The 26,195-nt window shown below is 41.4% G+C and overlaps 2 protein-coding genes across 2 annotated transcripts; both read right to left on the bottom strand.

The window, feature by feature from the left end:
• Positions 1-411: 411 nt before the first annotated feature.
• On the bottom strand, positions 412-1,418 carry LOC126788259 (osmotin-like protein). Its single transcript, XM_050514230.1, has one exon. The coding sequence runs from the start codon at positions 1,378-1,380 to the stop codon at positions 634-636; it is 747 nt and encodes a 248-aa protein (XP_050370187.1). The 5' UTR covers positions 1,381-1,418; the 3' UTR covers positions 412-633.
• Positions 1,419-2,533: 1,115 nt separating this feature from the next.
• On the bottom strand, positions 2,534-9,526 carry LOC126788478 (carbonic anhydrase 2-like). The gene is made up of 9 exons (XM_050514474.1): positions 9,462-9,526; positions 9,258-9,374; positions 9,081-9,129; positions 8,691-8,807; positions 8,531-8,584; positions 8,390-8,430; positions 3,107-3,151; positions 2,816-2,921; positions 2,534-2,695 (listed from the first exon to the last, which is right to left on the bottom strand). The coding sequence occupies exons 1-9, from the start codon at positions 9,524-9,526 to the stop codon at positions 2,534-2,536; spliced, it is 756 nt and encodes a 251-aa protein (XP_050370431.1).
• Between the last annotated feature and the right edge of the window lie 16,669 nt (positions 9,527-26,195).

The raw sequence follows: 26,195 nt of genomic DNA on the forward strand, positions 1-26,195 counted from the left end.
CCGTTCAACCTAGGTAAGAGGGACTCGTATAAAGCAAAGGCCACACGTGATAGCACAGTGATTCATGTAAAGTAAGAAGGTAAAAACAAAGAAGGGGAAACTTCGGGAAAAAAAGCAGAAAGATCCTCTGTTGTTCTCGAGCGGCTGACGACGCACCGCTTCTTCTTCCTCTGCCACCACTCTTCTGCTCCGTCAGAGATTCGCTGCCCTTTTAAAAGATAAGCTTCGCTTTTTCACAACTCTTTTCTCCGTGTATCACTACCCCTTTTCTTCCTTATCCTCTCCAAGTCCGAGGCACCCCAGCGACGTCGTTTTAAGAACTCTCTCATCGGGCAAATATAGCTAACAGTAACCTAAATTAACAACGAACTAATCCATATTATTCATTTAGAATTTAAAAGCATGTTTAAGAAACTCGCTCGGATTTTTTTAAATAGCCAAAGCCCAATAAACATTACAGATACAAACTCCATAGCCAACCCAGATTCCAGTACAGTCATACTAATACAAGAGAATAACCCAAGCTAGAAACTAACCTAATAAATTTCCCTCCTAATATTTATTCGAAACTAAGGCCTAAAAACCAAGCTAGACGCCACCGAACGGCACCGTTTTGCTGCTGAACGTCATAATCTAGTGACAGAAGATGACCTTGAGCTCACGCGGCGACGAGCACTGGTGCATGAGAGTGGGGCTATCGTGGGCGTAGGTAAACGTAGCAGGACAGGAGTGCTTGAAGAACTGCGAGAAACTCGAAGGCCGACACGTCTGGGGGCTATTGTACTTGTTCCGGCAACACAGCTCGTCGGTGCCGAACGCCTCGCACGCGCTCTTACACGCCACCACCCCCGGGTGCGACCTCACCTGCAGCTTGCCGGGACACGTGGCGAGGAGGTCGGCTTTACAGCCCACGACGGGGCAGACGCCTTTGCCCTCGTGCGGCGTCACCGTCATGGGGACGTTGAACCCGTCGACGAGGCTGACGCCGTACGACCACAAGTCGTTGGGGCCGTGGTGGAGGACGAACTGGGCTAGAGTTGCTGGCGTAGCGCCGCCGGCGCCGTTGCACTCGAGCTTGCCGCCGCAGTCGCCGGTGAGACAGGAGAAGCGGTTGTTGGAGTGGGAGCAGTGGGTACGGGCCCAGATCCGGCCCGACCAGGACTGGGTCGGGGCGGGGAAGGAGCGGTGGGAGAGACTGGGGAGGAAGAAGCCGCCTCTTTCGAGGACTTGGCCGCCGGAGTTGGGCTGAATGCCGGGCCAGATGGGGAAGGGGCAGTTGTTGACCACGGTCAGAATGTGACCAGTGGAAGTGGCGTGGGAGAGAGAGCAGAGGATGAGGAGGGTGGCGGAGAGGAGGGTGGCGGAGTGAGAGGGGGCCATTGTTGTTGTGAGTGAAGAGTTAGAGGAAGGAGCGTGGTCTTTATAGCCATGAAATCAGCATGGTATGTGTCCAGAAAATATAGTCTAACTGGGGTAATTTTAACGTCATTATTCGTATGTTTGTCGGAAGTGGGAGTGTAAAGATGGAAATTAGTGTGTCAAATAGGAGTGTCGATTTACGTGAAAAGCATGCTTTTTTGGGGTTTCCGAGCTTCTGTTTCCTTCTTTTCTCACTCTTTTATTTTGAATTCTAAAATTTTAAAAAGATTGAGAAATGCAGGCATTGACGGAAAAAAGAGTCATAACGGAGTTCGGACCTCCAAAACGTTGTTACTTTGTGGTCGACTGTCGCGACAGAATACTGAAACTAGTACAGTATTTTGGTACAGATAATATATAAGTTGGATACCCTAGATAAATTTCTTCTCTGTTTCTCTTTGGTCCCGGAGCTCGCATCACATTTCTGTAATTTTAGAGTTATTTAACAAGAGCAATTTTTGCTCATATAGATACAGTTTGAAATTGACACACTATTTTATGTTTTCAAACCCAAACTCATATGAGTTTCACATCGCTTTTTTATAACAAAATTTGGGGTTGTGCTGAGCGTGCTTGAATTGACCGTACCTATTACCAATGTAAAACTTCAAGTTTATAGCAGATTTCTTCGATTTCTTCACTAGTTAATCCAATAAAAATGGCGCAAATTAATAAGCATATATAAGACTAAAAATGGAACATAATTTACTTTTAAGTGTGGGTCAGGTTAATAATAAGTTATCGGGTCATATCCGGTATTTTGATTCTAGTGTAAGTTGATTGTCACTGGTAATTTCAATAAAATAAAAAAGAAACTGATTGATTTATAGATGCAAAATCATAAAATGTTATGAAAGTGCATAATCGAAGATTTTACTATGGTTTCCAAAACATAGTAGCAACGCTCAACCTTTGTCATACTTAGAAAAGTGGAGTACATATAAAGACGAATGTACAGAAATATAATTCAAGAGAAATCAACAACACAAGCAACAATATAAAGAAATTGCAACAGCACAAGCAACAATATATAGAGATTGTGACAAAATGCAGCACTTAAGGAGCTCTCTTCTTCATTTACGGTCACTTATTCAGAGAATCGCAAATTAGGCAACTAGGGTGTTATGATGACACTGTCAGAACCACGCTCCCAGAGCTCGAAACGTCCATTGACAAAGTCATAGTAAGCACCCCGAAGTGCTAGTTTTTTCTTTGCGTATGCCTCTTGAACGAAGGGATAGGTAAGTGCGTTTGCCAATGACAAATTTACTGCTTCCTGCGTACAATTACCGAAGAAAGTTAGTTAAGTCAAGTAAAGTTTCGTAGTTTAATGAAAATTCTGTAATCAATTAAACATCTAAAGTAAAAAACAATAAGTTATGGGATCTCAGCTTACCCTTGCACAACGCTCACATTGTTCCGGGAATTCCTGATCGGCAGCTTCGGCAATAACCTTTGCCTTGACCGGTAAGGCCATTTTCATCCAATCATCTATAAAGACCCTACAAGGTTTTAATAACGTAGAGATGCAAAATATATTACTAGCATGATGAACTATTCTACGATACATACATAAATTGCAGATCAGAGTTCGATAGTAATAAAAAAATTATAATCATAGAGAACAAATTTCAGATCATATCCTACACAGTTAAGCCAAATGAAGTTCAGCAATTAGAAGCCATACAGTGGAGCAGAACCATCCTCGGGATAAGACATTAGCCTTTTGATTAGGGGTGGGCACGGGACGGGATGGGACGGGACGGGGCTCATCCCACGTCCCATCCCACTCTTTTGAATCGGGACGGGATTGGGACGGGACGCGGGTTTTTAAGAATGCATCCCACTCGGGATTAATCCCGGTTGGGATCGGGACGGGACGAGCCTAATCCCACCGTCCCATGACTTTAAAATACCTATTTTCTCAATTTTAAGAGACAATTATCATTCAAGATTTCAAGTAATCAACTTAAGTCAATTAACAACATTGACAAATAGTCCATCATAAACTTAAATAGTCACAAAACAAACATCAAACAAAGTTATAGACCTAAACATTAATTACATTTTCCACCGGTACAAACTTCCCCTTTCCTTTTCCTCTTGGAGTTGGAGGTGGACAATTGTTCTTGCTTGAAGCATTGTCCTCATGATCTGCAAAAATGACAGTCCAAGAGTAAGTCTAAATGTATAATGTCAAATTGAATTGAAATCGGTCAACAAGTATAAAGTATAAACACTTGTTAAAATGTATACCTAGCTCAAGACCTTCATAAAACTCAGTGTTTATCATTGTTGGTATATCAGCCTCTACTTCAACCATTGCAATATCATCACCTAACATCCAATTTTGCATGCAAATCAGCCCCTCCACAGTTTTAGGAGTTAATGAGCTCCTAAAACAGTCAATTACTCTACCCCCTGTTGAAAAACATGACTCTGAGGCCACTGTTGAGGTCTGAATGGCAAGAACATCCCTAGCTATCGCAGCTAAGACTGGATACCTGCAGCTATTAATCTTCCACCAACTCAGGATGTCAAAGTGATCTTCTTCATCAGTTGGATCCAATGCAGCATCTAAGTATTGATCAACTTCATGAGCTGCGACTGCCTCTTCCTTTTCTTGAACAAGCTTTTTCCAATTACTGAGCCGCTGACCCCGATGGCCTAAGCTAGAGCTGCTTCCACTTATGATAGTACTAGATGAAGAATTAGGAGAATGCGGCCTCAGCATGTGTATGCCTTCATCTACATGTACCACATACTAACACAAGATGACAAGAATTTATGATTAGTCCAACAAAACATCTCAATGGTACTCACAAAAGCTCAAAACAGTAGCATCCCTAGCTATTCACAGAACAATAACACCATATATGCATCAACACACACAAATCATGTTGGTTCGGTGGCTGTCAATCAATGGTACTCACAGAAGCTCAAAACAGTAGCATCCCTAGCTATTCACAGAACAATAACACCATATATGCATCAACACACACAAATCATGTTGGTTCTGTGGCTATCAATCAAAGCTATCTCACTTTTGGTTAACGATTCCATAAAACGAAATTTCGATCTCAAAAACATCATTTGCACACACATATCATTACCATATATGCATCAGCACTCACAAATCAGTAGCATCATCTAAAAAAATATCATTTACACACACATCATTACCATATATGCATCATAAGCAGTTGAAGTATGAAGTAATACCTGATTATAAAGATCCATAAACAGCTTTTTGATCTCCTTTGTTCTTCTTTCCACCTCACAAACAGGCAGCTCCTCTTCCATATACATGTGTGTTACATTTTTTAACTTGAATCTTGCATCTAAAACTAGACCAATAACCAACATGTTGTTAAGGTCCCCAAAAGAGCCAAAATACTTCAACCATTTGCTTCTCATATTGCTAGCCATGTCTATCAATGTCTTTGTAGTTTCTAACCCACTTGCCAACCGAGGTGTTAGTAACAAGCTTTTTATGTTGGTCTCCATGTCAATAACATCATGTAAAGCAGTGTGCACAGTAGGGTGCAATGATGCACTGTTCCTTAGAGTAACCTCATAGAAAAGTCTTAAGAAATTGACAAACACTTTCGCCTTGTCCCAATCTTCTTCATTCGGAGGTCCCACCTTCTTTCTGTGACTAGTGCTAGGTACTAGATTTCCATCTTCATCAAATTCTTCATCTGGTTCTTTAAAGTAAGCTGCAAAGGTTGACTCCTCATCTTCCAACATTAGTGCGAATACTTGTTCAAACTTCAAAGCCGATTCCAACATTATATAGGTGCTGTTCCACCTTGTTGGGACATCCATGCACACAAGTCCCTTACACTCAAGCTTTTCCCTTGCTACAACCTTCTTAAAAATCTCTAACCTATTTGCAGAAGACCTCACAAACTTCACAGCATTCCTAATTGCCAACACAGATTTCTGCAACCTTTTCAAACCATGCCCCACTATTAAGTTAGTAATGTGAGCAGTGCACCTCACATGCATGTATTTTCCGTTTAAAATTTGATCATAAGCTGCCGACTTATTCATCTTAGCAACCAGCCACTCTAAAGCACACTTATTTGAAGAAGCATTATCAATAGTAACACACATCACTTTCTCAATTCCCCACTGCACCAAGCATGATTCAATAAGCTTCCCTATAGTTGGCCCTTGATGGTTTTGAATCATACTAAAGTTAAGGATCCTTTTGTGCATTTTCCAATCTGCATCGACAAAATGCGCAGTAAGCACCATGTAATTGATATTTTGAACACTAGTCCAAGTGTCGGTGGTTAGACTCAGCCTATATGCTTTCAAACTCTTTTTTAGTGCATGTTTTTGGATGTCATACATATTTAGAAACCTTCTACACACTGTTCTTCTTGAAGTCTTTTCAAAAGAATGACACACTCTCTGACAAAATCTGTTAAACCCTAGCTTGTCTACAAAGCTAAATGGCAGCTCATCAATGACAATCATCTCTACACAAGCTTCAACAAAATCTTCCTGATTTTGAGCTTTTGTACTTGTGCTCAGTTTATTTGACCGAGACTTATCCCCTACAAGATTTTTTTGTGTCTTATCTCCCTCATGTGGAAAATACCTACAACCTTGATTGAGATGCCTAAGCAAACCAGATGTACCACTCTTACCCTCAACATTGAAATCCCCAAACTTCCCCCTAGGACAATGGATGCAATATGCCCTTCTTTGAACTCTCTGGATTACTTTACCATGAACATCTTTTACTCTCTCAATTTTTTCATACTCTTTGAAATGATCCCAAACCATACTAGTACGTTTTGTACCTAGAGAAGAAGACTCACCACCCTCACTTACAGAAGCAGCAGGTTCAACTACACTTGGAGCAGGTCCATTGGCAGCAGCATGTGTTTGGCTTGAAGCAGGTTGTCTTCCAACTTCAAGTAGCTCCAAAGGAGTAGGAGATGCTGCTGTTGAAGAACTCCCAAGACCAGAAGCAGAGGGATTAGGTCGAACCAAACCCGACTTCTTTCCTCTAGCCATCCTAAACCAATTTGACAAGAAACACATCATTAGTCAACCTATATGCAGTGGAAATGTGAAATGCTGGAGCTTTCATGAATAGAACACAAAAACAAAAATAGAAGCAAAAACACATGGTCAGCTTTATAAAACAATCTACATATATTGATTTCATTTATATACATATAGTATAGAGATTACATTCCTTAATTTGTGTAATGTCTGTGCAGAAGCAAATGATGATTAAAAACAACAATTATCATTATATTTATATCTATATCAGAGAACATGAACTCAAGAACATGTATGATGGAACCTAAAAATGATTGAAAGGGGAATATAATTGTATCCTATTGTCCAATATTGCTTTAAACTCAATGATCCAGCACTCAAGCAACCATGCTTCAAACTATGTAATACATCAAAACCTACATTGTTTACTACCTATCATACTACTCTATGCAGCATCATATAATCTCTTAGTAATTGTTACGTTTGTGGCTGACAACTGTGACCAACTGAAAATATGAGATAGCTGAACCATTATTCTAGTTCTTGAGACTGTCAGGAAATATGACATCCTTTGCTGGTTGCTATCTTAATCAGATTGTTTATGATAGATCATACTTTCTAATGTAATTTGGACACTATGATATAGTTACCATGACATTATTATGATAAATTTTTGAACAAGTTGTCTTTTTACAGGAAGAGTTTCAGAATGTATATGTTGAAACACATGTAGGCACTTGATTATCCCTTGACATTGTTTAACTACTTATGTTCAAATAAAATGAATGCATAAATATATAATTAATTGATGTATATAAGGAGGGAACAGACCAATTGACTCATCTATTCGTATGTTAAGTCTCTTAAATTGTATGGTTTTAACACACCTAGTGGTCATTTTGTTCTGATGTAGTGCTAGAATTCCATGATTGAGTTCTCTGTTTTTACTCTTTCAAATTTTAAGCCATATAGGTTCTTTACAGTGACCAAGTTCATACTCAGCTTCAATCTCTTTGGTCCAAAGTGACCAAATGCTACAGACTACTTCGGTCAAATAATCTATGCATATAACACAGGATGAGAGAACTACACAATGTTCAAATTACTTCAACATCCAGAAATCTCAAAAACTAAAAATTACAAATAGACTCATATGAAACAATGAAAAGGGTCACTGAGTATATCTCTGATGCCCTGGAAGTATAGCTTTTGTTATTTGAGTGATTATACACTGTTACTTCATCTACTATCTATGCCGATCATTCAAAAGCTTGCATAAACAAGTTAGAGGAGAAATATCAAGACTAGAAATTGGATCCACAATTTAGTACAAAAACAAAAACAATCTAAGTGGGAAATATGCACAACTAGGCAAACACCCTGCATCATCTATTCATCTATATTCAACAGAAATAATTGAAATCTCAGTGGGAGAACTTACCCAGATTCTGGAATTCTGAGAGCTTAGAGAAAGAGAGGAAGTGATGAAATGCTGGGGGTTGAGGCTAAGGCAGTATGAGTATGGGTGAGGAGACGGCGGCGATGAGGTTGGAGGGGGTGGAAGTGGAGGGAGCAGGCTGGCAAGATGGGAGAGAACACAGAGAAGGATGGCATCTGTTCTCTGCCTCGATGAGAATGGAAAGCAGGAAAGGTATGATTGAATTTGAAACAGTTCTTTGCGGCTTAACACATAACCTGATAACCCTAACAAATTTAAATCAACGGCCATGATGAATAATCCAACGGTCAAGATTAAAAGTTATTTAATTGCGGGACGGGACGGGACGAAGCGGGATATAAATTATTCGTCCCACGTCCCGTCCCACTGTTATGAAACGGGACGGGATCGGGACGGGACGAACGTTTTTAGACCTTCGTCCCGTCCCTATGAATTTCGGGACGGGATCGGGATTTTCGTTTTTTATGCCCACCCCTACTTTTGATCCCACCGCAACTGCTGTGTCCCACTACCAAAATGTTCTCTACCTATCAAAATGTAAATTTGTGATTAGCATTCTTAATTATAAACAGTAGTGAAGACTGAAGAGGAATTATAGAAGTAAGTTGATGAATTCGTAATGTTCACCCCGAGTTCTTCTACAGCATACTCGATGGTTGCTCCAGTTCCCGTGTACCTTAGCTGTGAAGTAGATTAACAGATGATGGCACACTTGATTTAATTTCAATAATTAAGATAACGTTATATACTTTATTAATTAGTTACATTTAAATAAGTTCATGTATACCTGGTCATATGCAGGAATCAAGTTAGCGATGTTGCGCACCAGGAAGGCTTGTCCAGGTGCGCAATGAAGAACATGTGAGGGACTCACTCTGGAATCCGAGCATGAAAATACCAAAAACTGCATCAGTTGGAGTTTACTTGATTAACAACAGTATTTTCACGTACATTGGTGTTTATTAATTGTTTCACTACTACAAAATCGTATCAGCCGTGTCTGTCAGACCACGGCTAAAAACCGTCATCTGATATGTAAGTAAAGCGTCATCTACTCATCTATCAAGGTGCGTCTGATGAAAGACCAAAGGTAAAACCGACTAAAGAAAACAACTGATGAAACATCTTAATAAGTAAAAAGCTGCCGATATACGTACTATTAGTAAAGAATGCACACCTTGGGGTTTTGTGCTAGGGAAAGCTCACCAAACAACTCTGGATTGGTGCTGCAAGATCAGCCAGAATAGAATATTATAGAAAAATGATAAGAAAATGTTATTTGTTGATTTTTTGTATCGACAGTCGGAAAGAAAATATGTAGAGATCTCATTTGAAATAATGTCGATCATCTCACTCGTAATAGTTGGTCTTGAAGTGCTTGAACCCGTCTAAAATTGTTTGAACAGCTGCGTTGTCTTTAAGGCTCTCAGTATCAGTAGCAACCACATCGTCCTGGTTTTCATTCTCAGTACTGCAACCAAAATAAGAAACATTCAGCTAGCTGTGTAGTACCAAATTTTAAGAATGAGGTTAATTACTAATCAGTAGGAAAAATAACCTGATCAGATCAGTCGTGACGAGATCTGTAGTAGTATTGATCAGATCAGATAACAAGCTTGACATCTTGCCTAGTTTCTTTCTGCAAAAAATGAAAGATCGAACAACGAATCTAGTGACAAACTACAAAGTTTCAAATACATGATCATATTAATTTTCAAATTATAAGACCATTTCTTGCTCTCATCAAAAGAAATATTGAGTTTACAAGATTTTCGACATTAGATCACACTAACAGGAGTAACAGCTAGCGCTGAGAAAATTGCATTATATACATCCATGCAGGCTATAGCTAGTATAAAGCTTTAGAAGCGCGGGGTACATGCATGCAATTATTTTAGCAAATCAAAAAACGAAACACATCATGATTATCGTATGACCGACTCTACCTACGTTGTTTTGGATGCCAAAACTTCTTTGAACTCAAGTACTACTGGAGCTTCTTTATATGCACATCAGCAAGGGCTGAAGCTCCTATTTATAGGCGGCCAAGTCCATTATAATATTTCAACCCTTGAATTCATTACCTGTTAGTTGTTAACCAGAGTTAGTAAGTATTACTAGTATTCCTCGTGTCGAAAAAAGAAGTACTAGTATTTTTTTGGCCAATAATAGCAGAGAGAAGCAGGAATACAGCTGTTTCTTTGTTTCTTCCTTCTTTAACAAAACTAGCCAACCATTGTTCTATTCTCACCAAAACCTAGCCGACCTTCTTTCAATTCTTCATCTTTCCATCTGCAACTTATGTTCAACAACATATAACCCTGATCGAGAGTCAGAAAGACTGAAACTCGGCAGAAATAATTAACTTCATCGATGGTCAACTATAACTACTGAGAAAGTTACTCGCTGCTAATGAAATTTTGGAATATAATTAAGGATTAATTAATCCCTTGGTTTGTTCCATCAATCCATCATCTGCTAAGACGCTGGCATAAACCCCCCAGAAATTGGGGACCTGTAAAGGCTAGAAAGTGGCAGTAAGTAGCTGCACATTGTTAATTATTGTCTCAATAAGTACATGCATGGAAACAAACCCTTTGAAGAAAACACCAGTTCAGAACGTGATCAGATCGATCGAGTTGGGCTATGTCAAATTTTTTATGTGCCCACAAGTAAAATGCACTATACTAATTAATAGACTTGATTTCATGCATGAGCTTAATCATATTTCTTTAATCAATGATAGTCGTGAGTCGACCCTCCTAACTTGTATTCAAGATTCATATCTTCTTTGAGGGGAAAAAAATTGTGTTCACATTCCCACAAGAAAAACACACTACACTAATTTCTCTACACAAAAAGAAAAAGAAGAAGCTACATTTCAATCTTACAATATTTAATGTTTTCATTAATCATGAAGCCTAATGGTAATGATATAAATATTTATCCAACTCCCTTCAAAAAAAATATTCATCCAACAACCACACATCAGTCATTACTCATGAGGAGTGTCTTCATCGTAAGAGCATTGTAAAATTAGATTAACAACGACAAGCGTGGTTTAGCGTGGTTTGTAGTCCCTCTCTAGACGATAATGTCTCAATTTAACCATTTTTAACGTGTTATGATAGTATTATTTAGTATTATCCACCGACTTATAAATTTGTAGAACGCGAATCTGAAAACAAATAAGAATGCAGACACGTGTACAAATAAAATGTAATTTATTGAATATCAAGTGCGGGGTTACAATCTTTGGTGAACTCCTCTGATTCTATCTCCGTATGTGATTTGTCTCAAGGGTGACATGCACTTGATCTTGAGGATTTGAGTTTGATTTGGATTTGACTTGATGAAGAACGAGCGATTTGGCCGCTTGATGATTCTTCGTGGACTTGAGTTTGGATTGGATTTGGATTTGATGAAGAACGAGCGATTTGGCCGCTTGATGATTCTTCGTGGACTTGAGATTGGATTTGGATTTGATGAAGAATGAGCGATTTGGCCGCTTGATGATTCTTCGTGGACTTGAGGTTGAATTTGGATTTGATGAAGAACGAGCGATTTGGTGGCTTGACGATTCTTCGTGGAGTTGATGATATTCGTGGACTTGAGAGACTTCGGGATTTGTCGAGAGTGATTCTTGCTCAAGTGATTTCTCTCCTTCTTCTCCAAGTCTAAAAATCCTCCTCTCTCTTTATGTTGAAAGGGGTATTTATAGTGTCAAGAATATTCTATTTATAGAATATTTTAATGACACTAAAATAATAATATTTCTTTAGTTGTATAATTAAATCAATATGTATTTTCTGATTAATTTAAATAATCAAGATTCAAATAATTGATTTAATTATAACCGTAAAGAAATTTATTAATTTAATTAAATGCCCGATTACCATTTCGATCGTCAATGACAATTAATTTCCAATTAAAGTCGGAATCACGTAGCTTTGATTACGATCATCCGTTTATGTGCTGACGCGAATTATATTCGGGTCCGTACTGACTTTGTTGACTTTTGGGCCACGTGTGCAATTTTGTCGGGTTCTTGGTCGATTTAATCATTCAATAAAAAAATGATTTACTTCATTAAATTTCTTGTGTCTACAAATGCCCCCACTTCAAGTCTTGCTGCAGACATGTCGTCGTCACGTGCCAAAAGTGCAGCTTGAAGTATGTACTTTAATTTGGAGAATTTTATGGAGCTAGCTTCCGGGACTCCGCAAATTTCGTAGTGATATTCCTTATGACTTCCGAGATTTAGTTCGTCACAAATGAAAATTACTGATTTTCTCGTCGATTTATTTGATTTGGTGTTGATCTGGCATGATTTGAGCATTTATTGATGATCATTGACAATTAATCTCTAGCATTTATTGCTCAGCAGTGTTGCCTTTTTTTTTTTTGCATTAATGAGCTGTATTGATTGCTCAACTGTGTTGGTCCTTTTTTATCTGCCTGCATTAATGAGCTGCATGTTTTCCCGCAGTGTTGGCTATTTTTTCTCTGCTTGCATTAATGAGCTGTATCTTTGTCTACTTGAGCATGCTTTTGCATTCTGCATTAATGAGCTGCAAGTCCTATTTAATCGTTGGTTCAACACAGGAGTTGGAGAAGCTTCATCCACAAACAGCTCTGTTAGTTTTCATCCTCATCACTTCCATCAGCAAACTCTTCCACAGGCGCGGCCACAATAGCAACAGACGTGCTAGCTCCAGCAGCCTCTTGAAACATCTGGCTGTTTGTTTGGGTGAGTTTGAAATTTTGTTTCTCCAATTTCTTGACACTGATTATTTCTACTTGCAACCAGCTTCATGGGTGTCTTGTTTTCTTGGTATAGGTCTTTAAAGTGTTGCAGCAACCTCTTCCTTTGGGGACCCTCAATTGAAGATCCCTCTGCCATATACATACCTTGAGAGGCTTCGATCTCTGTCTGTAGAGAGAGAGAGAGAGAGAGAGAGAGAGAGGGAGGTGGTGTGGAGGTTGCAGAGGTTGTTTAAACTTCTTGCTGAAGTGGACTCCAACGTGCCTCCGGCCGGCCGATCTGCTTGACCAAGAAGGAGGCTTATGCAGACGGAGGGGAAGAGAGAAGAGAAGCAACTTGGAAGATTCTGAGTGGTGGTTGGAGCTTCTGTCAATTCCCCCCGGTTTTATAATCAATCAATGAATCATTGATTAATCAAGTGCGGGTGTGCCTTCTTGCAATCGGTTTGTTTTTTTTTTTCGTAAGTTGACTTTGACATTTTTTTTCCGTCATTTTGACTTTGACTGTTTTTTTCGTAAGTTGACTTTGAATTTTTTTTTCGTCATTTTGACTTTGACTGTTTTTTTTCGTAAGTTGACCTTGACGTTTTTTTTCGTCATTTGACTTTGACTGTTTTTTTTCGTCGACGTTTGACTTTGACTCTTTTTTTTTTAAATTTTGAATCCGAAATTTTTTTTGTAGGATTTTGACAACAATTCGAGCGCCGCGGCCAATCTAACCATTCGACTTCTTTTGAAACGCGTTGGTTTCTGACGGATTTGAAGAACGTAAACGACCTAATCGCTTGACTGCTCTCAATTCATAGACTTGACGGCATTCAACAAAAGCGGATTAGGCTTTACGCATCATATTCAACATGGAGGCTTTCAAGAGTTTGAAGAACGTAAACGACCTAATCGCTTGACTGCTCTCATTTCATAGACTTGACAGCAGTCAATAAAAGCGTGTTAGGCTTTACGCATCATATTCAGCATGACGGCTTTCAAAAATTTCAAGGACGGGACGATTACTATCCTCGAGGATGTTACAGATAAGCAACCTGATGGCACCACCTTGATTGTATATCCCTCTCTTACTGGGCCATTTGCTTTTAAAACTCCATTTTATGGCAGCTCCACTCCTGTCTCACAGTGGACTCATGCAGTGAACCGTCAAGTAGCCAGCTTTCGACCGTCTAAGTCAGGCAATGAGGATTTAAGTTCAGACATTTTGATGCTGAAGTCTGCACACCGTGACGAAGATGCTCCCGCGATGTCATTCAAGCTTCTCAGGGACTCTATATCCGACCACTCTGCACGATGGGGTGCGTTTCGAACTACCGGCGGTTTTACCTACACAGAGTGTTACTGGGAGTGGGTAGAAGATGTTTTAAGCCGAAACAAAGACCATATCAAGAAGACGGGCCTCTATCGAGCAGTGTTCGCATCATTATTCAGCTATGATCGTTTTCCTTCCGTTGTGCGAGCCTTTTGTGAGTATTGGTGCCCTGCTACAAACACTCTGCACACATCGCAAGGTGATATGTCTATATCCCTTTTGGACCTTTTGCATATTGGAGGCTTGCCTATCATCGGGAGGTTTTATGACGAAGTTGTTCCACCCATTGCCGAGTTTTCTGCAAAGAGTAAAGAAGGGGAGCTTCTTATCCCCAAAAGTTGTCGTTATTTGTTTCTTGCTTACCATAGATTGTGCAAGAGGGATCGTGGCAACGTGAAGATAGCTACATGGATACGGTATTGGTACAAAGGCCAGATGAGATACAAGAGGCCTATTACCAAGAGTACGCGGAATAAGAGGGACGTGCCCACTAATACTCACGATCCATCGGGCGCCATTCCAGGGATTCGCCAGCGAACTCCGGAGGATCTTTCACCATTCGAGCATTTAGGCGTGGAAGAAGAAAACATGGAATCTGTTTACCTCTCTGCCTTTTATGTGTGCTGGCTTTGTTTATTCGTATTCCCGAAGAATGATCCAGGTTTTATTCGTCCGGGTGTTTTTAAGATCGCTCATAGGATGGCCCGAGGTCAAAACTACAGTCTGGCGGTTCCTGTATTGGCGAATATATATCAGGGTTTAAATGCCATATCCGTCTCGAGTGATCCAGGAAGCTGTCCAGCTGCGCTTCCTTTTCATTATTTTTATGGGTGGTTGGGCGAGTATTTCGGCACTCATTTCTTCTCTCGACATCCAGAAAGCTTCAGGCCTTTAATGGTTCATATTTCAGGGGAATTGTCAGCAAGGAATTTCGAGGATGGACAGGCCCGTGCCTTGTTCACATCTTGTGATAATGTTCGGATGAAACGATTTGCCAAAGTTCCAAGCGTGCGCAAACTGATCGTTGACACCCACGGAGCCCTTCCTGCAGATTCCGCCTATCTCATTAGCCTTCGCTCCGGATTTGTGTCTCTATGGCAAGATAGTTGGCGAGTAGTCGAACCATATAACCCTCAGCGATTCAGCCGAAAATTCGGATATGTTCAGGGTGTTCCCGGAGGTTCCCAAAGAGATAGTCGACCCGTACCTTTAGCTCGGACATACTCGGTTTAGGATAATTTGACAAAGCTTGGCACAAAAGGTGAGGTAATTTTGCCTATGAAAAGTAATATCACCCAGTTTATGGTTACTCAAGACTACATCGAATGGTGGTCCAAAGTTCATCACCCTGCGTTGAAGAGGCCTATGAAGATAACCATTGTAAATTTGCCACAACAAGAGCCTCCTAAAGCTAAAGGAGACGACCGTGCGACAACTCCTCTCCCAATTTTGGTCTCCGCCGAAGCTTTGCCCCCGGTTGACAACTATCAGATTCCACCTACTCCAGCTTTGGAAGGAATTGGAGATTCAGCAGATTTCCGCCCCAAGTCGAATGAGAAGGTTGCTACATCCAGGATGCGTAGTAGAAGCAGCAGTAGTACTCATAATGACGTACACTTCAAACGTCAAAAGAGGGATGATGGTGGTCTTGGACCTATTTACTTCAATCCCAATGCCGACTTTGATCTTGGCGGTAATTTTCTTGGGGACGTTCCTGGTCCTTCAAAACTTGTGCCTGCGCATGTTGAGGTATAAACCATTTTTTTTGCTATATTTGCTTTTGTGCTCGTCCCCTTTAGCTACGTATCATATTCAACAGTTCACTTATTGCCAACTTGATCCAATTTTGTTCCTCCCAGCTTGAAGATATCGGTTATTTTGATGAAGTCTGCTCAGGTGACGGCGTTCAATTTCCTTTCGAGGAGTGTGCAGCTAGCATTTTCCCAAAAAAGAACGTATGTCGGAAGGAGAGTGAACCACAGCCAGTTGACCAGAGAGGTATACGCGAATTCATTTATATATTATTTTCCCGCACTTCTTCAATAATGTATGCTCATTTTCACTCTCATATACACAGGTTTGTCCAAGGCGACGGGAAGTACGAAGCCTTCAGAAAAAGCAATATTTCCTGAAGCTTCTGTGTGCGATATCGAGGTAGTGGATACAAGTCAATGGCTCCGCGATATCCGCATGCGAGCAGTTGCAGAAGTTTGTGCAAAGATAGAAGGCGTGATAGCGACGTATTCTCTGAAGATGATTATTGCTGGGATGGATGAGCTTGATATGTTGACGAATGAACTTATCAAATATGAAGTCGACCCATCAACAATAAAAAAAAGATTGGAGCAGTTGATGACAAGCGCTACCCTATATGACTCTGCAAGGCTTGCATGCGCTCACAAATGCGCCATGGGCACCAGCGCCCAAAAATTGGCAGAGACAGAGTCTGAAATCACAACAGCCCAAGAAATTTGACAAAATTGTTTTGATCAGCGTAAGTCTACACTTGAGTCCCTTGAGAACTGGAAGAAAGAACAACAGAAGCTAGAGCAGACGTTGGACTCGCTGGATGCGGACTTGTTTCTTCATGATGCAAGACTTGCTGATCTAGAACATAAGAAGTGCCAAATTCGAGAGATTCAAGAACTGACGGCAACAGAGATTGAAAAGGCAAAGAAGTTGCGAGCCAATTTTGAAGAACATCGTAGCAGCTTCAAGGGTTTGACCTGGATGTGATAGCTGACTTGAATGATCAGGACTTGCTCATCTTTTTTTTTAATCATCTTGTAATCAATTGATTTTGAAATTCAACTTACTATCAGTGAAATAAGAATTTGCTTTATGATTGGCAGACAAACCCTTATTTTTATTTTGATGTGACTGAACTTAAGATTGTTATTCTCAAGCTGCCTACGTATCCTTCTAAAGAAAGAATCAAGTCATCACGTAGTTCAAGGGTTTTTTTTTTCTTATGCAGTTTAGGCTCGTGCAGACTTGGAGCATTTTTTTGTGTGTCTTGCGCAGTTTAAGCTCATACAGACTTGGAGCATATTGTTTTTTTGGTTTCAAGCATAATACCTCTTCAAGAACTTGCCGTTGATGGGACCGATCCTTAAACCGTCTTCCGCCACAATTTTGTAAGCTCCATTGGTGTAAACTTCTCTGACGACGTAAGGACCGTCCCACTTTGACTTGAATTTGGAGCCAGACTTGTGCGTCATAATGATGGGTCTTCGAACAGCAAGGACTAAATCATCAACTTGAAATGACCGTGGTCGAACACCTTTGTTGAAGGCGTGTGACATCCGAGCTTGGTAGCATTCCAGGTATTGTTGTGCATCAAGCCTCTTCTCGTCCAAAGCTTCTAACTCTTGCAGGCGCAACCTAACATTTTCTTCATTTATGAGACCTTCTTGCAAAGCGATTCTCAATGATGGGATTTCTTTCTCTAATGGTAGCACGGCTTCGACACCATAGACGAGAGAATAAGGTGTAGCATTTGTGGTCGTCCGATACGTTGTTCTATAAGCCCATAGAGCTTCGCCCAATTTCTCATGCCAATCCCTCTGCTTCTTGCTGACAGTTTTCTTCAGAATGTTACAAAGCGTTTTATTGAATGCTTCTGCCAAACCATTTGCCGGAGCATTGTACATTGACGAGAAGTGAAGTTTGAAGTGGAATTTTTTGCTTAATTTTTCTGTTGCGGTATTCAAGAAGTACTTGGCATTATCTGTGATGATGCACCGCGGTATACCATAGCGTTGTATAATGCTTCTCGTAATGAAGTCCACAACATTCTCTTTCTTTATTTCTTTCAGCGGTATCACCTCTGCCTACTTTGAGAAGGAATCCGTGGCTGCCAGAATGTACATATGACCAGCCGATGATTTCGGAGTGATGGGTCCGATTGCATCCATTCCCCAGACATTGAATGGGTGCGAAGCAATTGTCGGATGCAACGGCTCAGGTGGCTGATGAATGAAGTTGGCATGAAACTGACAAGCTTGGCATTTTTGTGCATACTCCATACAATCCTTGACCATGGTGGGCCAATAATACCCTAGTCGTCTTACTTGAAAATGTAACTTTGGTCCTGACTGATGTGCTCCACATACTCCAGAATGAACCTCTTCCATGGCTTTAACCGCTTCATCTTTTCCCAAGCATCGAAGAAGTACTCCGTCAAATGACCTCCGATATAAAGTTTCTTTGTAGTAGAGGAAGCGCGGTGCTCGCCGCTTGATGCTCCACCTTTGCTTCGAATCTTCGGGAAGCTTGTTGTGTTCAAGATAGTTGATAAAAGGATGCCTCCAATCTTCAACATCATTGGTGTAAACTGACACTACATGAGAACTAGCACACTGGAGTGAAGGCTTTGTTGTGATGACCCACCTTTGGCAAATTGGGATGTCCAAAATTTCATCTCCAGACAATGCCAAAGTTGCCGCCAAGTTTGCCAATGCATCCGCCATTTGATTTTCTTTCCGTGGCACATGTATGAGTGTAACATTATCAAAGCCATTTAAGAGTTGTGTGGCGAGTAGGAAATAATGTACCAAATCTTCCTTCTTGACCTCGTAATTAGTGAGCAGTTGATCAATCACCAACTTCGAGTCTCCATATACTTTGAGACTTTGGATTTCAATTTCTAACGCTGTTTGCAATCCCATGATCAATGCTTGGTACTCTGCGACATTGTTGGAGCACAATTCCCCAAGAGTGAAAGAATAAGGCAATATCTGCTTTTGTGGAGAGACAAAGATAACACCAGCCCCTGCTCCGTCTGCCCTAGATGAGCCATCGAAAAACATCTTCCAAGTTGGGAGGACCTCTGCAAGGAAGACTTCCTCGTCCAAGAATTCATCTGAGATTTCCCAATCCGCTGGAATAGGGTGGTCTACCAGGAAGTCGGCCAATGCCTGTCCTTTCATGGCTTTAGCGGGCATATATATGATGTCGTATTAGTTCAATAGTAACGCCCACTTAGCCATGCGCCCAGTTAGAACTGGTTTAGATAATATGAACTTAACTGGATCGGCTCGCGCTACCAAGTGCATTGTGTAAGCTTGCATGTAATGCCTCAACTTTCGAATGGCGAAGACGAGTGCAAGACACATCTTCTCTATCGGTGGATAATTTAGCTCAGGTCCGGTGAGGGTCCGACTCAAGTAATACAAGGCTTTCTCTTTTTTAGCTTCATTTTCTTGGGCAAGAAGGGCCCCAAGTGATCTCTCTTGAGCCGCGATGTAAAGGATAAGAGGTTTCCCGACGATAGGTGCACCCAACACCGGAGGATTCGCCAGGTATTTCTTTATGCTCTCAAAGGCATTGCGACAAGCTTCATCCCATACAAATGGAACATCTTTCTTCATGAGTCGACTGAATGGTTGGCAACGGCCTGCCAAGTTTGATATGAACCGTCTGATGAAAGCAAGCCGTCCTTGGAGACTTTTCAACTCGCGCAAATTTCTTGGCTCTGGCATTTCCTGAATGGCTTTAATTTTGGATTGGTCTACTTCGATGCCTCGGTGCTTCACGATGAATCCAAGAAACTTTCCAGAACTGACGCCGAAGGCACACTTCAAATGATTCATTTTTAATTGGTATTTGCGTAACCTGTCGAACACTTTTCGTAGATCTTGCAGGTGATCACTTCTTTTCTTTGTTTTGACAACCAAATCATCAACATAGCATTCTACATACTTTTGTAGCATGTCACCGAAAATTTTCTGCATAGCACGTTGGTACGTTGCACCGGCATTTTTTAACCCGAATGGCATGACCTTATAGCAATAAATTCCTTTGGGAGTTCGAAATGCAGTGAGTTCTTCGTCCTCCAAGGCCATCCTTATCTGATTGTAACCTGATGATCCGTCCATGAATGAAAAAGCCTCATGCCCGGTTGTCGCATCCACCATGAGCTCTATGATTGGAAGAGGGAAATCATCTTTTGGACATGCCTCATTTAAGTCACGAAAGTATACGCAAACACGGATGTATCCGTTCTTCTTCTTGACAGGAACAATGTTTGCGATCCACTTGGGATATTGAACCTCTCTAATGAAGCCTGCGGCGATCAACTTATCAACTGCTTCAATTTGAGGAAGAAGTTCTGTTCGAAAGCGTCTTTGTGTTTGTTTGGTTGGCTGAGCCTCCGGTTTGACAGCAAGTCGATGAACTGCTACCTTTGGATCTAGGCCGGGCATTTCTTTATACGTCCAGGCAAAGACATCTTTGTACTCGAGCAACAGATCAAGGTATTGGGTCTTCTTTTGTTCCACAGAACTTAAAGACGCACTCACAAAAATAGGTCTTGGGTCTTCTTTTGTTCCCAAGTTAATCTCCTTAAGTTCGTCCATGGTGGCTTGCCCCCCCCCCCCCCCGTCTTCAAGTTCCGGAGGAGCTTCGTCTACTACAATTTCAAAATCTTCATGATCGTCTTCCTCTACGGTATCTGCTTCTGCCACCGTGATATGATAAGAGGTTTGCACAATGTCATCCTCATCACCATTACCGAGGCCGCTATCTCCTTTTTGGTCAGTGACTATGATGGTATGTTGCTTCACTTTGAGTTGATCCGTGGAATCCACTTCCAACACACAATGTCTCTTCATGCGTGACGGGATAAGACTTCGGATTTCTTTGCTCTCCGCTCGGCTACAAGTCATTTTCCTCTTACATATATGTCGTTCCTTAGGTGCTTAGATCCTTTCCAATACAGGCTTTCGCGGAATGTTGTTTGACTCTCTCATATCTTTGTCTGAACTTGACATCCTTTTGAATACAGAAGACCGAGTGGTTGTACTACCGATGCGATTGAAGACTGAACCTCTACTTGCTGCTATGTTTACACGGTCAAAAACTGACACCCTTGTGGTTGATCCTTCAATAGGTTCTGATGTTGTACTTCGGGGATCTGGACGAATGCGATCGAACGACAAAATACGAAGGGTTGACTGAACCTCTTAACTGTTTTCCTCAACTACCTCTACACTGATATGTTGCACATTGGCTTGCTCCGCCCTTCTTCTTCCTGAAATTCTGATTGGCTTGCTCGAAGCGAAACCGAGACCAGCTTTAGAAGAATCAAATGTCGCCCCTTGCTCTCTTAACTTCTTTTGTGGCTCATCGAGCTCATGCGCCATCTTTGCTGCAGCTTGATCGTCCTTTTTGCTTGTCGAACCAAAATCGTATCCGGCCTTTTCTAACAGCTTGTATGCGTTAGGATCGAACCCTTCACTCGTTCGTTTCTCGGGCAACAATCCATGTTCCGTCTTACCTTGAATTGGTTTGACAAACCCCTTTAGTGGCTGCTTTGTAGGATTTCGGTTGCTCACTTTTATCAATGGCAATGTTGATTCCTCTCTCAACAACTTCACATCATCCTTTTCTAATTTTCGTGGACACTCTTGTGACTTTGTCCCCACAAATGGAGACTCCCCCTCTCTTCGTCTAGACTTCGGAACATAGCGAAGGACCGGAAAAGCCTGGCTGGATTTGCTTTCCACATACGATGTTTCTGCTTCAGATGAGACTTTTTGCGATACTTCACCATGAAGCTCAATGTCTTTTGATTTGACATCATTCTCCCTAACTCTAGCGGCTTTCCCCGTAGAGGGTACTCCGACCGGAATGACTTCTTTCATTGACTCCTCATCTGTGTAGAATTTAGAATCCGCAAAGTATGATTCAGCTTCTGTGAATGGTTTGGTATCTCCTACAACGGTTTTCACACCTCCGCGATAGAACTTGAAGCATTGGTGTAAAGTGGATGGCACGATGCCATTTTCATGCACCCATGGTCGTCCCAACAACAAGTTGTACGAGGTCTTTGCATCGATGACATGAAACAAGGTGTTTGATTTTAGCTCTCCGATGTCCATGTTTAGTCTGATCATTCCTATCGCTCTTTGTCCTCCTTGGTTGAAACCTTGGATCATGAGACGACTCCTTGATAACTCATCCACGTTGATGCCTAGTTGAGACATGGTTGACTTGGGCATGATATTTACTGCTGACCCTCCGTCTATGAGCATGCGATTCAACTTCCGCTCCCGCATGTACCCTGTCACAAAAAGAGGCCGATTGTGTGGCTTAGAGCCCAATTGGAGATCATCGTCTGTGAAGTGAATGTTATCACAATATGCATCACACGCGCCACATTCGTTTATGCTTGTGGAGTGTTTTCCTACGTCGATGAGCATTTCCACAAGTGTGCATCTCGTTGATTTTGGCAATTGCATCAAGTCAGAGGGGCTAAGTTGGAAAGGTAGACTCTCCAATTGTTTCAATGCCTCATTTTTCTTTAACACTTGGCTTGCGCCTATTTCTCTTGCTTCAAAATTTTCGTCTCCTTCGGAGCTAACTTCACAACTTGTGACCATTGAAGTGACATTCAGTTGTTTCGTCTCAAAATGTCCTCGTCCATTCTCCTCCCGTCGTGGAGGTGATTTCTTCTGACTTGGTCGGGAAATTGGTGAATTTGACATCATACCTTTGCGAGTTCTTCTTCGGGTGACCAATATCCATCTTTTATCATCGGCATTAGAGGCAACTTGAAGGATAGGTGTGGAAGCAGGACATTCTTTAACTTCTTTGGTCTTCTTATGTCCACGCGCCTCCTTTGTGGAATAGAATGATGCTTTCATCGGGTGAAAAAGGAGTGGAACTTGCTCGAACGACCCGAATGTTACGGTAGTGCAATTAACTTCCGCAACATCATCAACGTCCAACTCAATCTTCCCTTGCCTGGCGAGGTTCATTATCAAATCCTTGAGAACAAAGCACTTCTCTATAGGGTGACTAACGAGGCGATGGTATTTGCAATACTTCGGATCGTTAACTCGATGCATTTCTTCTGGACGTTTGCACTCTGGAAGCTCTATTATCTTGTTCTCAAGCAGATCCTCTAACATGCCCGCCACATCAGAGTCTGGGAATGGGTACGTCTTCCGCTCCATCTCCTTCAACGTGCGTTTACTCCTATCGTAGGTTCGAGGAGGTTCCACCTTATTGAACTCTTTCTTATCCCGAGTAGAGATCTTAACTGGTGCGGTATTGATGACCATTGATTCTTTGGAAGGCTTCTTCACAACCTTGTCAAATCTACTTCCGAAGACTTTGTCTTTTTGTTGGTCGATCAGGGTTTCATTCTTTCCCTTATGACTTGCCAAGCTTAGCTCCATGTCGTGGGCTCGAGTAGCCAACTCTTCGAAAGAACGAGGCTTGATTCCTTGCAAGATGTATAGCAAATCAAAGTGCATGCCTTGGATGCACATTTCAACGGCTGACACCTCTGATAGTCGGTCCTTGCAATCAAGGCTAAGTGAGCGCCATCTATTGATGTAGCCGATCGCGGGTTCATCCTTCCATTGCTTCGTGTTAGTTAGCTCCATCATGCTCACCGTCCGCCTTGTACTATAGAATCGATTAAGGAACTCGCGCTCCATTTGGTCCCAACTGTCAACATACTCCGGCTCTAAATCTGTATACCACTCGAAGGCATTTCCCTTCAACGAGCGAACAAACTGCTTGACAAGGTGATCACCTTATGTCCCGGCGTTATTGCAAGTCTCCACAAAGTGGGCGACGTGTTGCTTTGGGTTCCCTTTACCTTCAAATTGTTGGAAATTTGGTGGCTGATACCCCCGCGGCATCCTTAAGCTGTCGATCCTCTTAGTGTAAGGTTTGGAGTAAGTGAGAGAGTCATGAGAAGGACCTCCAAATTGAGCCCGAATTGAGTTGGTGATGATGTCCTGCAATTGTTGGAGTGATAAGGAACCAAGCGATTCGTCATTGTTCTTGGACGTTTCTCCCTTTCCGTTTACTTTGCTCCTGTCAGGCGACCCCTTGGTGGAGTTCTCATCATCATGATCTCCCAACTTGCTATAAAGCTCAGCGATTTGCACGTCCTTTTCTTCAACCGTTCGGGTGAGCTTTTCAACCATCTCCAACAGATTGGAGAGTTGCTCCTCGATTGTGGATGTCCCCGTCACCAAGACCTGCACATTGTCAGAAGAGGACTCATGCGTCATAGAATGGAAGTTGTCGCCATCTTCTTTGGGACTTCCATGGTATGATGCCGTGCTTGATTCGTCATCAGAGAAAACGTCTTCCAGGATAGGGCCATCACCATGAACGGATAGAGGAGATTGCTCATTTGGCATCTTCTCCTTTGACACTTGCTTCTTCCTACTTTGAGAGACATGCTTTGTTGCTCCCAACCTCTCCAAGGTGATGACTGGTTGACGAGGCTTACTAGTAAGTGCCATAAATGTCGTGGGTTGAGCTCTAGCCACGCTCCGAGTGACAAGGGCAATCGGTTCACTCTTTGATTTGGATGATGTTTGTTTGGACTTCCTGACCGGCTCGGCCTCTCCGCTTGACCTCGCGGTTGTGGACTTGGATTTCTTCGCTAGGACGGCTTGGTTGTTCTTGGAAACCATCGCACCAACGGATTGGAAGATTTCTTCGGAGAAGGAGATGAGAGGCCAAAAATGTCCCACTGGGCGTGCCAATTTGTAGAACGCGAATCTGAAAACAAATAAGAATGCAGACACGTGTACAAATAAAATGTAATTTATTGAATATCAAGCGCGGGGTTACAATCTTTGGTGAACTCCTCTGATTTTATCTCTGTATGTGATTTGTCTCAAGGGTGACATTCACTTGATCTTGAGGATTTGAGTTTGATTTGGATTTGACTTGATGAAGAACGAGCGATTTGGCCGCTTGATGATTCTTCGTGGACTTGAGTTTGGATTGGATTTGGATTTGATGAAGAACGAGCGATTTGGCCGCTTGATGATTCTTCGTGGACTTGAGGTTGGATTTGGATTTGATGAAGAACGAGCGATTTGGCCGCTTGATGATTCTTCGTGGACTTGAGGTTGGATTTGGATTTGATGAAGAATTGAATTTGGATTTGATGAAGAACGAGCGATTTGGTGGCTTGACGATTCTTCGTGGAGTTGATGATCTTCGTGGACTTGAGAGACTTCGGGATTTGTCGAGAGTGATTCTTGCTCAAGTGATTTCTCTCCTTCTTCTCCAAGTCTAAAAATCCTCCTCTCTCTTTATGTTGAAAGGGGTATTTATAGTGTCAAGAATATTCTATTTATAGAATATTTAATGACACTAAAATAATAATATTTCTTTAGTTGTATAATTAAATCAATATGTATTTTCTGATTAATTTAAATAATCAAGATTCAAATAATTGATTTAATTATAACCGTAAAGAAATTTATTAATTTAATTAAATGCCCGATTACCATTTCGATCGTCAATGACATTTAATTTCCAATTAAAGTCGGAATCACGTAGCTTTGATTACGATCATCCGTTTATGTGCTGACGCGAATTATATTCGGGTCCGTACTGACTTTGTTGACTTTTGGGCCACGTGTGCAATTTTGTCGGGTTCTTGGTCGATTTAATCATTCAATAAAAAAAATGATTTACTTCATTAAATTTCTTGTGTCTACAAAATTATAGTTTATTTATACTTTTTTTAGATGTGAAATCTCTCATATTCAACAATATTGTTGCCTTGTTGGTGGATAGACAAAAGCCCTAAGGCGGATTGGTCGACGGAGCTAGTCCCGCCCTGTCTCTACAACTCTACCGTTCCGTCTCTACATGTTGGATCGAAAGTTGAATGAAGTATGGTCTCTACTCTTTGATTGATATTGTTGGCCATGGGTGTGGCAATCAGGGTCTTAATTTGGTCTTAAGATTAGTGTTAAGACGCTTCACAGATTATTTGATCTCATTACTTAAATGGTTGTATCTTTTTGAGTCTTACATTTACATGATATATAGTAGATTTGATATATATGTATATAACCCGCATGCAAGACGGCCAAGACCTTCTTTCCCCTTGAGGCTTGAGCAGGTGAGATGTATGACCATAAATCTCATGACAATTAAGCACTCTATATTTTGCCAGGGGCGTTAGCTCAAAGTATGTGCGCAATGCGCAGCTCTCCTTCATATAATCATATTGTAGTTTTTTTTCAGGGATAGGGTGCACCGTGCATCGGCGTTAGCTCAAAATACGAGCTGCCATTGTGTAAAACATCTACAAAGCGCAATTAACCAAAAGAAATAAAACAACTCTAATGACAGGCTCACTGGAGCAAGCAGCAGCCATAACTAGTTCACTGTTCACGCGTACCTCAATCAATGCGAGCGGGGTGGACTGTCTAC

This window comes from Argentina anserina, chromosome 3 (genome assembly GCF_933775445.1).
Source record: "Argentina anserina chromosome 3, drPotAnse1.1, whole genome shotgun sequence".
Classification (NCBI taxonomy): Eukaryota; Viridiplantae; Streptophyta; class Magnoliopsida; order Rosales; family Rosaceae; genus Argentina; species Argentina anserina.